Genomic DNA, 14729 nt, shown 5'->3' with positions numbered 1-14729 from the left:
AGTGGGAGATAACCAGAGCATGCACCACTCTGGCGAGACAGTCTGTGGGCTGGTAGGGTCTCAGCCTGCGTACCAGATGGAGCTGATAGACAGCTGCCCAGGGCACAGAATTGACCTGTGCCTCCATGGACAGCTGTGAGTCCAAAATGACTCCCAGGCTGCGCCCCTGGCCCTTCAGGGGCACAGTTACCCCATTCAGGACCAGGGAGTCCCCCACCCGCCCCCTGTCCCCCCAAAACAGTACTTCTGTCTTGTCAGGATTCAACCTCAATCTGTTAGCCGCCATACATCCTCCAACTGCCTCCAGACACTCCAGAGCACCCTCAAGACCGCAATATAATAGATTAGAATTAGTGGAAGTGAGGGAGATAAAATAGAGGTTGTAGATAATACAATGGTGTGAAATAAGTATTGTTAGAAGTCAATGATAATTTAATTAAGAAGTAAGATTTAGATAGAATATAAAAGGATAAGATGTAAAAGATAGAGAAATAAGGTAATATTAAAGTAATAATTAGAAATTATATAAGATTTAGAGTTTACTACGGATGATTTGTAAAGAATCGCAGAAGGAGGAGGAATGAGGAAGTCAGTAGATTGGTAATAAGTTAGAGTTTTTGTTTTTGTATTTTTTGTATTGTGTATTTTCTTTTTGTGTTTTGTATTTTTGTATGTTTTGCTGTTTGAGGAAAATCTTTAATAAATATATTATTAAAAAAGAAGAAGACCGCAATTGGTCTCCGCCCAGAGCACCGGACCCAACAGAAAACTCAACCACTTTCAGCAGGTAGAAATCAGGCCTCAGAGCAGAACTGGAAGGGGCGTTCAGCTCCTCAGTCCCAGCATTAAACCAAGAGGAGCCAAAGGAAAACCTCTCAGAGACAGGTCCAGTTAATAGGCACTTCTTACATTTTTCTTTTAATCAGTTTCTATCATATACAATACCCTCTTAATTGTTATAACGAGGACAGGATGTCGTCAAGTCTCCGGAGTCAGAAATTGAGAGGAATGTGCCCCCAAAGAACAATTCAATGAATTGTTTCCACCCCCATCCCACCCCCATTAAAAAAAATCAACCCACTACCCACTACTAGTCAATGGACATGCAGAGAAATCCAACAGGCTCCTCGCTGCTTCAACTGTCTATCTAGATGCTTCATCCATTCAACTGAGTGCATAGCTTCAAAGACGAGGACTCTGAAAGAGGCGGGTTGGCTGGCATCCCATAAATGGTTTTATAGCGAGGGGGTGCACACAAACCATTTTGGGGGGACCCTCCAGGCGATGGATGGTGGACTCCAGATTATCCCACGCTGCCTGCTGGGAGTTCGAATCCAGAAAATTCCTTTGGTGAAATTTAATCTTTTCTTCCAAGGGACTCCTGTGTGGGGTCCGCCGTTTTGGAGAAAGAGTGCAGCTTTTTTGGCGCCTCTTTCAGCCGTTGACTGTCCGCAGCAAGTCTGTCTTGATGCAACGTTCAGAGAGGTTTTGTTATTTCCAGTTTTTGGCATTCGGGCTTCTGTTTTATTACAGAATGGCTCAGGGTAGTTTGAGGAGGTATGAAGTGGGGTTCACCTCACAAGTCCCCACAGCGGAAGCTCGGTGAAAGGACTTCTGCTTGAACAACAGGAGTTCCCCTCCCTCCACACACCCCAAAATTGACGGTGTGTGTGTGTGTGTCAGAGCAGCAGGTGGCAGGAGAGGGGGGAATCATTCCGACTGGCAAAATGGAATTCTTGAACGATGAGAAGAGTGCAACAACCCTCCCGTAGTACAACGTAGCAATAAGTCATTGGTTCCATTAGCATAAGGATTTCTGCTGGTGCAACAAAACTCCTGCCCTCCTCCTCTTCCCATGCACCCCTTAAATCTGTCCTGGAGTTCCCTCACCCTGGGCAACCCTCAAAAGCAGATTTAGGAAGCTTGTGGGACAGAAAGGGTGGGATAACCAGCCACATATAACCAACATGCCTAATTAGTGCATGAAGGGGTTAGGACCATAGAGTAAGCTGTCCTGCCAGACTTAGCTTACCTTGGGAGGATATAGGGCAGGCATCTCCAAACTTCGGCCCTCCATATGTTCTGGACTACAATTCCCATCTTCCCCGACCACTGGTCCTGTTAGCTAAGGATCATGGGAGTTGTGGGCCAAAACATCTGGAGGGCCGCAGTTTGGGGATGCCTGCTATAGGGAATCAAGACTATTGTTCACCTACCTGAGAAGCTCAGCATATGAAAAGGCTAGAGCTGGTTCTTGCAGCTCAACTGCATGGCTTTCACAAGCCACTCTCAAGTTCCTATACCAGACAGATGCCAACAACTCTGCCGCCAGCACAACTACATGAATCTGACCTTTGGAGAATTGGTAAATAAACCAATTTTTAACTTACCCAACATGTACATTTTCCTATGCTGGGGAAAGAGGTAAACTTTGGAAAGAAACTTTATAAAGGGGATGTTTTGGAACGCCGTTGTAAGAGCATACTTCAAAGATTCTCTCACCAAAGAGTACTTGTCCCTAACTTGGATCTTGGCCAGGAAATTCCATTGTGCAAATGTAAATCCTTGTGCTGGCAGAACAAGGGTCATGGATTCCACCCCTGGTCCACAGCAACTGTCCTCAGCCTCTCACCCACCAGGTGCTGCCGGACTACAACTCCCAGCCAACAAGGCCATTGCGGTCCAAAACATCTGGTGGGCAAGAGGCCGGGGTTGCAGGAAGGAGGCAGGCTTACACCTTCTTATTCAGACTGTAGACACAGATGAAGCTGACCCCCAGACTGCTGTCAGGGCAAACTGTACTTTTAGCGCTGGTTTTAAACATTATTTGATGTATTTTAACTTTTGCTTTTAACCTGCTTGTTTTTATTTGAAGTTGTTTATGCCTGTTTTAAATGCTGCAAGCCGCCTTAAGTTTGGGAGAAAAGCAGGATAAGAATACAGTATATTAGATCATCATAATAATAGGAATACCAATAATAATAATAATACTTCTACAGTGGTACCTCAGTTTTAGAATGGCTCCATAGTCGAACGTTTCAGAACTCGAACGCCAAAAACCTGGAAGTAAATGCCTCGGCTTTTGAGGCTTCCACTTCCGGTTTTTGAACGTTGCGGAACTTGAACTGACTTCCGGAATGAATTACATTTGAAAACCAAGGTGTTGCCACTGTAATAATAATTCACTTTGGCAGGGTTAGCCAACAGGGCGATTCAAGTCCTACCAGCCTGAGCGGCCACTGTGGCAAATGGTCAGCATTGATGGGCACTGGAGACCGATAGAACCCCAAGAGCCAGGCGTTCCCCATTCTTAATTTTGCACCACTGAAGCTTACAATGGCATGTAGGTACCTTGGGGGTCAGTCTGTGGTGTCCAACCAGTTGGGAGTGGGGTGAATGTGTGTTCTTCCCCTACTCAGAGGCAGGGGCATGGAAACCTGTGACCAAAGAGGGGTTTGCCATGGGGTCATACTAGCCTAGGGTTGGAGGTACGGCAGCCTCCTTTACTCCCCTCATTGCTGAGCACCGGCCATGCTGATGGGCACTGGGAGGACATAACATCTGGAAGACACCAGGTTGGGGAAGACGATATGTGCGCATGCAGCTACGGACTATTGTGGGGTTAACCTGGGATGGGAAAGCTGCAGCATTCTAAACTGCAGGTGTGGAGGAACCGTGGTTTGAACCAGAAATGGGAGGAGTTGTGGGCCGTCAGATCTTATGGGAAATGCATGGTTACACGATCAATGGGGTGGGGAGGTGAGTCTCCGTGAGCTTTAGGCTTGCAGGCACCCCCTTTTAAGTTCTGGAGATGAGAAGCATCCATTTCTGTTCTGGAACAAAAGCAAAAGATCTCTGCTTGGGGAAACCGCGGTTTGCTTGTTTATCTTAGGAATGGGGGAAAGCTGTAGCTCTCTGGACGTGGCTTGGCTACATCTCCCATCATCCCTGACTGTGCCGGCTGGGAAGGATGGGTGAGCAAGTACAGCAACATCTGGAAGGAACCACTTTGACTACAGCTAGAGGAAACCTGCCAGAACAGTCTACGCTAAAAACTTGAGAGAGGAATCCCAAATGGCTGCAGAAGCAGATGGAATTCACAGGACTGGCTAATATGACGGCCAAAATAAGGAAGCAGGATGACAATCAGATAAGGGACGAGTGGGAAAGCTTTGGAGAAGATGATACCCAAATAAACTTTCAAGCTGGGGTAACTTTATGAGCAACTATAACAAAGAGGGGGGAAATTGGGGTGGGTGAAGTACCTGATATGGAGCAAAACAAGTACCTTGGTTTGCAAACGCCTTGCGACTCGAACATTTTGGCTCCCAAACACACCACAAACCCGGACGTGAGTGTTCCAGTTTGCGAACATTTTTGGAAGCCGAACGTCTGACGCAGCTTCCAATTGAGTGCAGGAAGCTCCTGCAGCCAATCGGAAGCCATGCCTTGGTTTTTGAACTGTTTCGGGAGTCGAACGGACTCCCGGAACAGATTAAGTTCGACAACCAAGGTACCGCTGTATATCTAGTATGCCTCAGAGCACTGGGTTGGGAAGTCTGTAAATACAGTATGATGGGGGGGAAATACTATGTATAAATTGGGTATTGGAAAATGCATAAAAAATAAACAAATGAACGGCAATGCCCATAAAAAAAGAAAAGAAAAAAAGGGGAAACGATGGCCCTCTTAGATGTGACTTGACTACAACTCCTTCCTTCTCTGACCAGCACTGATGGGTGTTGGAGTCCAACAAAATCTGGAAGACACCGTCCGGTTACTCCTAGGACAGGGGTGGGGAACCATCACGCCTGGTCCTTGGTTGCGTTGCCCAGGGCTGATGTGAGCCCGGTAACACCCCACAATTCCCAACCCCCTTGGAGTAAATGGTTGTCTGCATGGCATCTCTCCCAAGGCATTTGGCGATGCTCCTGAGGTTTTATGAGGCTCCCTCGGGCGGCAGCGGCAGCTCTGACCGCTGCTTCTGCTCCTCCTCCTCCTGCAGCCGCAGCATGTTCAAGGCTTCCCGCATGTGGATCTTCTGGTGCTTGACCAGGACGGTGCGGTGGGTGAACCGTTTGCCGCAGGTGGCGCACTGGTGAGGCCTCTCCCCCGTGTGGACCTTCTGGTGCCGGATGTGGACGGCCCGGTCGGAGAAGCACTTGCCGCACGTGGCGCACTTGAAGGGCTTCTCGCCTGTGTGGGTCCTCTGGTGGACCATGAGGATCTGCCACTGGCTGAAGCTCTTCCCGCACTCGGCGCATGTGTAGGGCCTCTCCCCGGTGTGGACGCGGTGGTGCTTGACCAGCTGCGAGGACGTGTTGAAGGACTTGTCACAGTCGGGGCACTTGAAGGGCTTCTCGCCTGTGTGCGAGCCCTCGTGCTTTTTGAGGCTGGAGCCGCGGCTGAAGCCCTCGCCGCACTGAGAGCACTTGAACGGCTTCTCCCGGATGTGCACCTTCTGGTGGTTGTGGAGCTGCGACTTCTGGGCGAAGCTCTTGCCACACTCGGAGCAGCCGAACAGCTCCTTCTCGATGTGGACGCGGTAGTGGCGCGTCAGCACCGAGCTGACGGTGAAGCTCTTCCCGCACTGGTCGCACGTGTAGGGCCTCTCGCCCGTGTGCGTCCTCTCGTGCGCCACCAGCGTCGACTTGAAGCTGAAGCACTTCCCACAGCTCTGGCACATGAACGGCTTCTCGCCTGTGTGCGTCCGCTGGTGCGCCGCCAGCACGGTGCTCCGGCTGAAGGTCTTCCCACACACGCCACATGTCTTCTTCCCTCGACTGCGCCGCCTCCTCTTGACGACGACCGCTTGGCTCTGGCCTCCTCCGTCCCCGACGCAAGGGGCGCTCTCGGGTGTCCTCTGCTCTTGGCGTTTCTCCTTGCTCCTTTGCGGGCCGTCGCTGCCGTGACTCACGGAAGCTTCTCCATCCTCTTGGGACCAAGGGATCCTCTCCCACGAGGACCCGCAGATCTTTGCTGGCTTGGGATCCTGCAGAGGGGAATTGTCTTGCTCTGCCTCGATCACCCACCCTTCATCACCTGCAGGGACAGACGAGAGAAGCTGAGAAGCTACGCAAGAACATCAAGGAGGCCTGAGCGGGCCAATGGTCCATCTTACCCTGTGAAACTTACGCAATGTGCAACACTTACAAACTTTGGGAGAAAAATATACCCGAATATAAGCCACACCTTTAAAATTCAAGGGGGGGGTATAAGCTGCTCCCTTAAAATTCCACTGCCACTCACACCCATTCCGTTTTGCTGTATGTCGGGAAATTAAGCCGCACTTTAACTTTTCATGGTCAGAATTTGGGGGGAAAGTGCAGCTTATATCCAGGCCAATGCGGTACTACCGTGGGAGACAAATTATCCTAAACTTCGTACAGTCAAGCCTTGGTTGTCAAACATAATCTGTTCTGGAAGCCTGTTTGGCTTCCGAAACAGTTCGACAACTGAGGTGTGGCTTCCGATTGGTTGCAAGAGCTTCCTGCACTCAAGAGGAAGCTGCGTCGGACATTCGGCTTCCGAAAATGTTCGAAAACTGGAACACTCACTTCTGGGTTTTCGGCATTCGGGAGTCGAAATGTTAATCAATGGAGCCATTCGAGGATTGAGGTTTGACTGTATCCATTATATGGGGTTTAACAGCTGGACAACGCAGAGGCATTCTTTGTGCCCTTACTTCTGCCGGAAGACTGACACTGATTCACCAGAAAGATAATGCTTTGGCCCCCTTTGCTCAATGGCAACTCTGCCAAAATATGAACAAACTGCTTTTAGACGCAGGCTGAGTGTGGATAAATATACAGTGGTACCACTACTTACGAATTTAATGCGTTCCGAATGCACATTTGTAAGTCGAAAAAAATTGTAAGTCGAATCCCATAGGAATGCATTGGGATAAAAAATTCGTAAGTCGAAGCAACCCTATCTAAAAATTCATAAGTAGAAAAAATCCTATCTAAACCGCATCCAAGATGGCGGATGGAGCTCCGTTCGTAAGTAGAAACATTCGTAAGTAGAGGTACCACTGTAGACACTTGGAAGGCATTTATAAAAATTATAAAGACTTGTTAATAATACTCACTGGAATATAACAGGTTACTAACAGGTTACTAACAGGTTAAATCAGTAATGATATACTGAGATTTTGGGTATAATATACAATTTACAGTATGGGAGAAGTTATGGAACTGCGATTTAAAATTCACAGCATGTTACACGTTGAAATAAAATTATATTAAAATGATGTTCCGTTGGTATTTAACTCCCAGTAAATTAGCAAAAATGTATAAAACAGGGCCAAATGTATGTTGGAAATGAAAAAATAAGGCACCTTTTATCACGTGATGGAAATGTAAGGTAGTAAAAGAATTTTGGGAAATGATATATAGTGAGTTGAAAAAAATGTTTAAAATAACTTTTTTCTGAAAAACACACACCCTGAAGCCTTTTTAAAGGAATTATAGATGTCAAAATCCCAAGGGATTTTATATTGTATGTTGGAAATGTGAGCAAGGAAGGAAGGAAGGAAGGAAGGGACAATGAATAAGAAAAACCACACAGTGCCCTTACCCTCCGAATCAGTGTCACCGTTCCCTTGTTGCTTGACCTCGGAGCGAGGTGCCTTCTCCCCAGGGGTGCCTGGGGGCGGCTCAGCCGTGTGGAAGTTCAAAGCTCCCTCCTGGATTAACGCCGGCCTCTGAAACACAGCAGGAGGGGTGGAATCAAAATTGAAAAATGTATGCATATATGAATATCTCTATCGACCAGCTCCATCTATATCAGGGGTCAGCAAACTTTTTCAGCAGGGGGCAGTCCACTGTCCCTCAGACCTTGTGGGGGCTGGACTATATTTTGGAAAAAATATATGAATGAATTCCTATGCCCCACAAATAACCCAGAGATGCATTTTAAATAAAAGCACACATTCTACTCATGTAGAAACACGCTGATTCCCGGACCGTCCGCAGGCCGGATTTAGAAGGCGATTGGGCCGGATTCGGCCCCCGGGCCTTAGTTTGCCTACCCATTATCTATATATTGGGGGCTTATGTTTAGTTCACAAAATTTATACGTTGCTTGACAGTAAAAACAAACCTCAAAGCAGTTTATGGAAAAGATAAAAAGAATAAAACCGTCAATAAGAAGAATTAACCACACCCCAACCTTGGTTTTGCTAACCATTTCTAATGATAAAAAAATTCCTTCAGTAGCACCTTAAAGACCAACTAAGTTTTTATTTTGGTATGAGCTTTCGTGTGCATGCACACTTCTTCAGATACATGCACACTTCTTGTTATCTGAAGAAGTGTGCATGCACACGAAAGCTCATACCAAAATAAAAACTTAGTTGGTCTTTAAGGTGCTACTGAAGGAATTTTTTTATTTTACTTCGACCCAGACCAACACAGCTACCTACCTGTAACCATTTCTAATGATGGTAATGTTAATTTGAGATGGAAAGGCTAATCACCTTCCTTTTTGTAGCTGCTAGACAACTTATTGCTCAAAACCGGAAGTCCCTGCATCTAGAATGACCACAATAGAAACAAAAAAAGAATGGACATTGGCACTCTCTGAAAAATTAACTATGGAAGTCAAGGGATGAGCCAGAAAAGGAGAAGAGGATAGCTTCAGAGTGACATGGCACCCATATTAAACATGCAATTGTCTATCACTCCCAGTGGCACCTGCTGGACTCGCACTTGACACTTTGGAACAATTTTATCCCATAAGGCAGCGTTTCTCAACCACTGTTCCGTGGCACACTAGTGTGCCGCGAGACGCTGGCTGGTGTGCCGCGACGTGCGGTGACGAGGGCGATTTGCATTGTCACGTGCCTGGCGACCGCCAATGAGCAACACTGACCCGCCGGAAAGCAATATTTCTCCTCCTCTTTCCCAAAGCTCAGTGCAAACGAGCCTGGCGGCCACCAATACACTACACTGACCCGCCGGAAAGCAATATTTGGCAAGTGTTTCTTACAGTCATAATTATAATATAGGGCGGCACAGAGTTAAATTTTTTAACTTTTTTAATGTTGGTGTGCCTCGTGATTTTTTTCACGGAACAAGTGTGCCGTGGCCCAAAAAAGGTTGAGAAACACTGCCATAAGGAACCTGTATTTGGTGTGGGGGGGATACGAAGGGGGCAATGTTGGTTGGGGGGGTGTTGGTATTTCATGTTATTTTGAAAAGTCAACGAAATAAATTGAAAAAGAGGAATAAGGAATAATAGCAATAATTTAAGGCTTTCGGAAAGTCAAAATAACATTAGCCTAAAAACAGATCAAAACTCTCATCAACTATTCTATATATCTGGGCAGGTTTGGCTAAACAAAAATGTGTTGAGCAAGTGTTGAAAAGAGTGCAAGGAAGGGAACCTGCCTCAAATCAAGACGGATTAGCCAGAGAATGTACAAAACGCAGTTGTGAATTAATGCACATTCTCAAGCCGTGTTGGAGATTATGCACAATGACCGGAGAATGTACAAAATCAAGCTCACGTATGCACGTTCTCCAAGGCTTGTTGGAGATTATGTACGCTGGCCTAGAGACATGACTACCCAATGTCCTCTTTGGGTTTTGTGCACATTCTCTAAGAGGTCTGGTGAATGTGCACAACGACTGGCTGTTATGCAGATTGGCCGCTTGACTTCCGTTCCGCACAAAAAAACGAAATGGAAGTGCCCCCCCCCGGACCGCTTCAAGAAAGCGCTCTCACCTCCCGCTCCAGACGCCTATTTTCTTGTCGCCTGGGCACAAAGTCCTCTGCCAGGGCCACTGCCTGGTCACATGTCTGGGGGCAACTGGCCTTGACCCAGCTCTGCAGCTCTGAGGGAAGGATGGCTAGGAACTGCTCCAGGATCACCAGCTCCAGGATCTGCTCCTTGGAGTGCCTCTCTGGCTTCAGCCACCGGTGGCAGAGGTACCAGAGGCGACTACAGGCCTCGCGGGGACCTTCGGCCTCCTGGTAGCGGAATTCCCGGAACAGAGTCCTCTGCACGTCCATAGCGACCAAATCTTCTCTGAGGAGATCCTCCCTCGCATTTCTCTCATCCTCCATCTTGGGGGTCCTGCAATCCCCGCGGTTTTCCTTCCTGGGATCCGGCAGGCCTCTGAACTTCCGGTAGGCCTCAGCCGCTCCTTCCATGGAGGCCAAGCAAGACTTGGAGTTCTCCCATGGCTCAGATTCCAGTCGCTCAGGGTCCCCCCAGCCTGCGTTGCGGGACTTGGAAGCGGCCCGAGGGTCCAGATATTTCAAGCGCCTCTCGCCCGGCTCGTTCGTCATCTTCTCCGGGATTTCCTTCTTTGTGGGGCCTCGGTCATTCCCGGCCTCGAGTTCAGGAGACGCTCGGGTGGCTCCCTCCGACGCCTCGCCAGGCTCGGGGCCAGCTGGGCGCAGCTTTTCCTCCGGCTGCTTCCCGCTTCCGGGCACCGGCTGCTCCATCAGGACCCGGTCCCGGAAGTCTGTGTTCTGAGTTTGTCCTTTCTCCGGGACCATTTTGTGTCTCATGATGAATTCTGGATCAGCAGCTGCCCTGGTCACACTCTCGCGGTCTTGGATTTGATCAGGGATGCCAGAACGCAAATACGAAACAAGAGCATGCAACGCAACGAAAGTATGCAGGAGAGACGGACGCAGCTTGAATTATCCACCCATCTCTGGCTGCTCCAACAAGAGGCTTAGGGCATGTTTAGGCAACACAGCTGTTTCACCGCTGGAGTTGATGGAGTGGGGCTTTTCCTGAGAGGTGAAGAAAAGGAAAAAAAGATGCAGAGAGATGAGAAAGTGAAGAATTGGAAAGATACATGATTACAGCAGCCAAGTTATTTTTATGGCGGTGAGACTTTTATGTGCACAAAGACGGAAAAGACTCGCCGTTACCAACAATGGAGGAACGGTTACTAAAATTATTCGAGGCGGCAAAATTGACATGTTCGATCAGAGAAAAGTCGTGGTTAACATTCACTAAAGACTGGGAACATCTCATATACTTTTTGTGTGGAAAAAGAGAATGAAATAACGACATTTGGGTTTGAAGGCTGAAGGAAATGTTGGTTTTTAGAAAGTCGCTGTGCTGGATGTTATTTTGGAGTGGACAAATAGAATAATGTTTCTATATAGCTGACAGACGAAGAATGGGAAGTTCTTAAGTTTCTTAACTCCCCCCCTCTTTCTTTTAATCCCCTCCCCGCTCTTTATCTATTCCCCCCCTTTCTCCCCCCTTTCCTTTTATTCTTCTCTCAATCTATGTTTTCATTTTACCTAGAGTAACATTTTCCTTTGGACAAAAAAAAAGACCTGAGAATAGTAGGGTTCGAACCCTGGGACTAAGAGTCTTGTGCTTTTGCACACGCAGCTACATTTCACCCGAAGATTGGGTTGCTGGGCTGGGGGGTGGGGTGGGGCACCCACAGTTGGATGGCCACCTGTCCTGGATGCTTTAGCTGAGATTCCTGCATTGCAGGAGATTGGACTAGAGGACCCTTGGGTGTCCCTTCCAATTCTCCAAAGCTAGGTGCTCAGCCGCAGCAGCCCCCCACCGAGCCTTTGCCCTTCTCCTGTGTCCCCCAGCCCACCCACGCATGCGCACTGGGGGCTGCACCCAGCCTGCTTCCCCCCCCTTTTTTCCTGCATTGCAAGGAGCTGCTTTACCTGCTGCTGCGAGCGCAGGGGCGCCTGGTTGCAAAAGGGCGCGCGGGAGGCCAAGCTGCCCGGACGCGTCGCCTCCTCCTGTTGCTGCTGCAGCGGATCCGCCACAAAAGGCGAGGAAGAGGAAATGATGGCCTCCCCCAAGTCTTACGATGGCTTTGCCCGTCCACTCTGGGAAAGGCAGCCTCGGTCTGCTTAACCCTTCCGTGCAAAGAGAAGAGAGGCGACAGCTGCTTGCTTGCTTGATTGCTCTGCAAGGCTGCAGCCTTCGCCCCGTTTGCCTGGAAGGAAGGAAGAGCTGCTCTCAGTTAAAGGCAACTAACCCCTTTTGGAGAGGGGCTCGTGGGCTGGGACCGGGCAGTCAGGCTGCAATCCGCAGGTCAGGAAAGTGCAGCAAGGCTGCAGTCCACACGTTTAGGGTGGTACTCTCAAACTGCAATCTGGGTTAGGGTAGGGCTGTGTTATAAGAATTTTGAGGTCATATCTATATATATATAATAATTGTTCATAAAACATGTACATGAATGTACAGGCACATGTCTGAAGCAGCACAGGAAGACAGGCCTTTCTGACACCATTTTGACTCTCTCTCTGACCAGGTGTTCCTCTGCAAGGAAGAAGTGGGGTGGGGGGAACCTTCTCATTGTCTCAGGAATTAAAGTGATAATCCCTGGCATCCTGATACCTGACTGCCAGACAAAAGGGTGTGATTAACTTGGCTGGGAAACAGGGAAATGTAAATATCTCTCAATTTTGTTGATTAGGTTTTGGGGGGCAGGGGGCAGGGTCCAGACTGCTCAGATTACTGCCACCAGACCTCCCCTTTCATGATGTACCTATGATGAATCTAGGGAGGGGGGTCTTGGGCTACACCCCTTCTGTGACATATGGATGATGCTTCTGGGGGGTGGGCTGAAACCAATTTCAAATTTCTTTTTAAGGGCAAGACATCTTTGTTTGGGGTTCCTTCCTTGTTCTCCTGTGTGAGAGGAAGGACCCTGTTGCAACAGCAAAAATAAAAGTGCCTTGCTTCGTACGTCCTGGTTTGGTCTCTGTTATTTGGTGGGCAGGAGACGCTTAAATTCGTCTGCTTGCCTGGATCCTTGAGCTCTCCCTGGGTCAAGATCCATTTCTCTGGGTTCATAGGAACCAGCTTAAATTTTACAACAATTTGGCGACCACTTCGGGGACCCAGTTTTGCCTTGAGCTCCGGGTTCACTGAGGAAGGGGAGCCCAGCGCGCCCTTGCCTCTTTTGCAGGGGGGTAAACCAACCTCAGGACCCGAGGCACTTGGTAGTAATTGAGAGTCCAAGCGGGACCCCCAGGACGAAGCAACGTTTAAAGGGACAAGGCTGTTTTTTTTTCAGGAACCAGTTGGAAGCTGGAGACAACGGGATTCGACTGAAAGGATCGGTCGTGAGTATTAAAAGGGGACACCTTGGGTGAGCTAAGAACCACAGCAACTAAAAATCTATTTCTCCACTTGGACTATCCTTTTCTACTCTCCTCTTTGGACCTTAGTTGCAGCAAGGCTGCCAGGCACAGTTACAAGGTAGAACTGAGGTCCAGGGCAACAGTCTTTACGTTAAACGCAGAGCTCAGAAAGACTGTCCCAGCTCCCTTCTGCCAAACTGAGCAGAAGTCTGAGCAAACTGTCGCTTTTCTACCAATCTGGGAATCTGGCTATCCCAGCTCTGTTTCCTATTCCTCTGCTCTTAATCTTCGGGTGAAGACGCCCCCCTGCCATGGCGACCTTTGTTAGGTATGACCCATGACCAGAGATTGCAAGTGCGCCCGTTCCTTTCCTACTACTCTGTATCTCTGTATTCCTCAGTTCCGACCTGACATTGCGTAGGCAAGCGTTCAGTAGGATATGAGTCTAGTGTGTAAGAGGCAGGGAAGTTGCTGTGGAACCCTCAGGCAATTGATGACCAGTGGGAGGGTTCCAATAGGGTTTTAGCTGCACCAGGCCGCCTAGTAGTTAGTGCACGCGAACGGCAGGCAGGAACACCACTAGGACGTGGGGGTGAGTCATAGACTCGGGAAGTTAAGAGTGTCCAGGAACAGGGTCGGGGACCCGAACTGCAGTATAAAAAGGCTTAAGTAAAATGGGTGCAACCCACTCTAAGGAATTCCTTTCCCAGACTCCCAACCGAGGCAAAGCACAACTGAGGCTTGGCTCCGGTAAGGACTTTGAGGATGAAAGTCCACTCCAATTCGTTCTCTTAAATTGGCACGAAATCCCCGGGGCGGACAAGCTTGAAGGGAACCAATTGCAAAAACTTTGTAAGAAAAAAACACTGGGTCCGCTTTACTATGGACCACCCAGATGAGGGGAAATGGCTACCAGGAGGTTCCTTTAACATACAGTGAATCTCCGCTTTAAAATTAACCCTGGTGAACTCTGAATGAGAAAAGTTTTGTGAGGAATCCTACAAAGTATGTTATGGTATAAAATTATATATGTTTGCATGTTACATGTTGTCTGTGTTGTCTGTGAAGTGTATGTGCGTCTGATCCTTGTGTCTGCTATAGTTCATTGTTCCCCTTAAAGTAAATGAGAGATATAATCCAGGTTTAGGAAATTAGGGGTTTGTGTAAAATTTGGCCATGACACCCACAGACTGCCTTTTTTAAAGCATGCATAGTTTAAAATAATATAATAATAAGGCAAGCTTGCTTAAATAATCTTATGTAAGGGCTTGATCAACCCAAAAACAATGGCAAATATTTAAAAGAGTGGAGGTAGTGTGTAAAGGTTTGTTTTAAAGAGGCTGTAGAAGGCCATTTTTTCCTCTCCAAAAGTAAAAAGAGGGGGCAGGATGAAGGAAAATAAGAGTAGTAAGTTTGAAAATGCTTGCTCAATGCTTTGAAAATATTTTGAAACTTGAAAATGTTCACTTCATGAGGTGTGCAAATGTTTGTTATTGAGAGAGGCTCTAAAAGGGAGTCTTCCTCCAAGTGACTAGAGGAATATTGACTAAAGGAAAATTGAACAGCTATTCCTATAAAGGTGAATTGTTTGTCAAAAGTAGAGCTTCCTTAGCCAGGAATTGTCTATCTGAGTC

At 47.9% G+C, this 14729-nt stretch overlaps 1 protein-coding gene across 1 annotated transcript in view; it reads right to left on the bottom strand.

Annotated features, from left to right (window-relative positions):
• Positions 1–1050: 1050 nt before the first annotated feature.
• Positions 1051–14729, bottom strand: part of LOC118081177 (uncharacterized) — a 33729-nt gene continuing 20050 nt past the window's right edge. The window contains exons 7-10 of the mRNA XM_060270885.1: positions 11665–11751; positions 9730–10656; positions 7579–7705; positions 1051–6042 (exon numbers count right to left, since the gene is read on the bottom strand). Coding sequence (XP_060126868.1) covers positions 4940–6042; positions 7579–7705; positions 9730–10656; positions 11665–11751 — 2244 coding nt within the window. The 3' untranslated portion in view covers positions 1051–4939. The remainder of the gene's footprint in view (positions 6043–7578; positions 7706–9729; positions 10657–11664; positions 11752–14729) is intronic.

The sequence above is a fragment of the Zootoca vivipara genome, chromosome 2 (assembly GCF_963506605.1).
Source record: "Zootoca vivipara chromosome 2, rZooViv1.1, whole genome shotgun sequence".
Lineage (NCBI taxonomy): Eukaryota > Metazoa > Chordata > Lepidosauria > Squamata > Lacertidae > Zootoca > Zootoca vivipara.
Note: the sequence above shows the minus strand (reverse complement) of the source record. Positions and strands in the feature narration are given on the sequence as shown.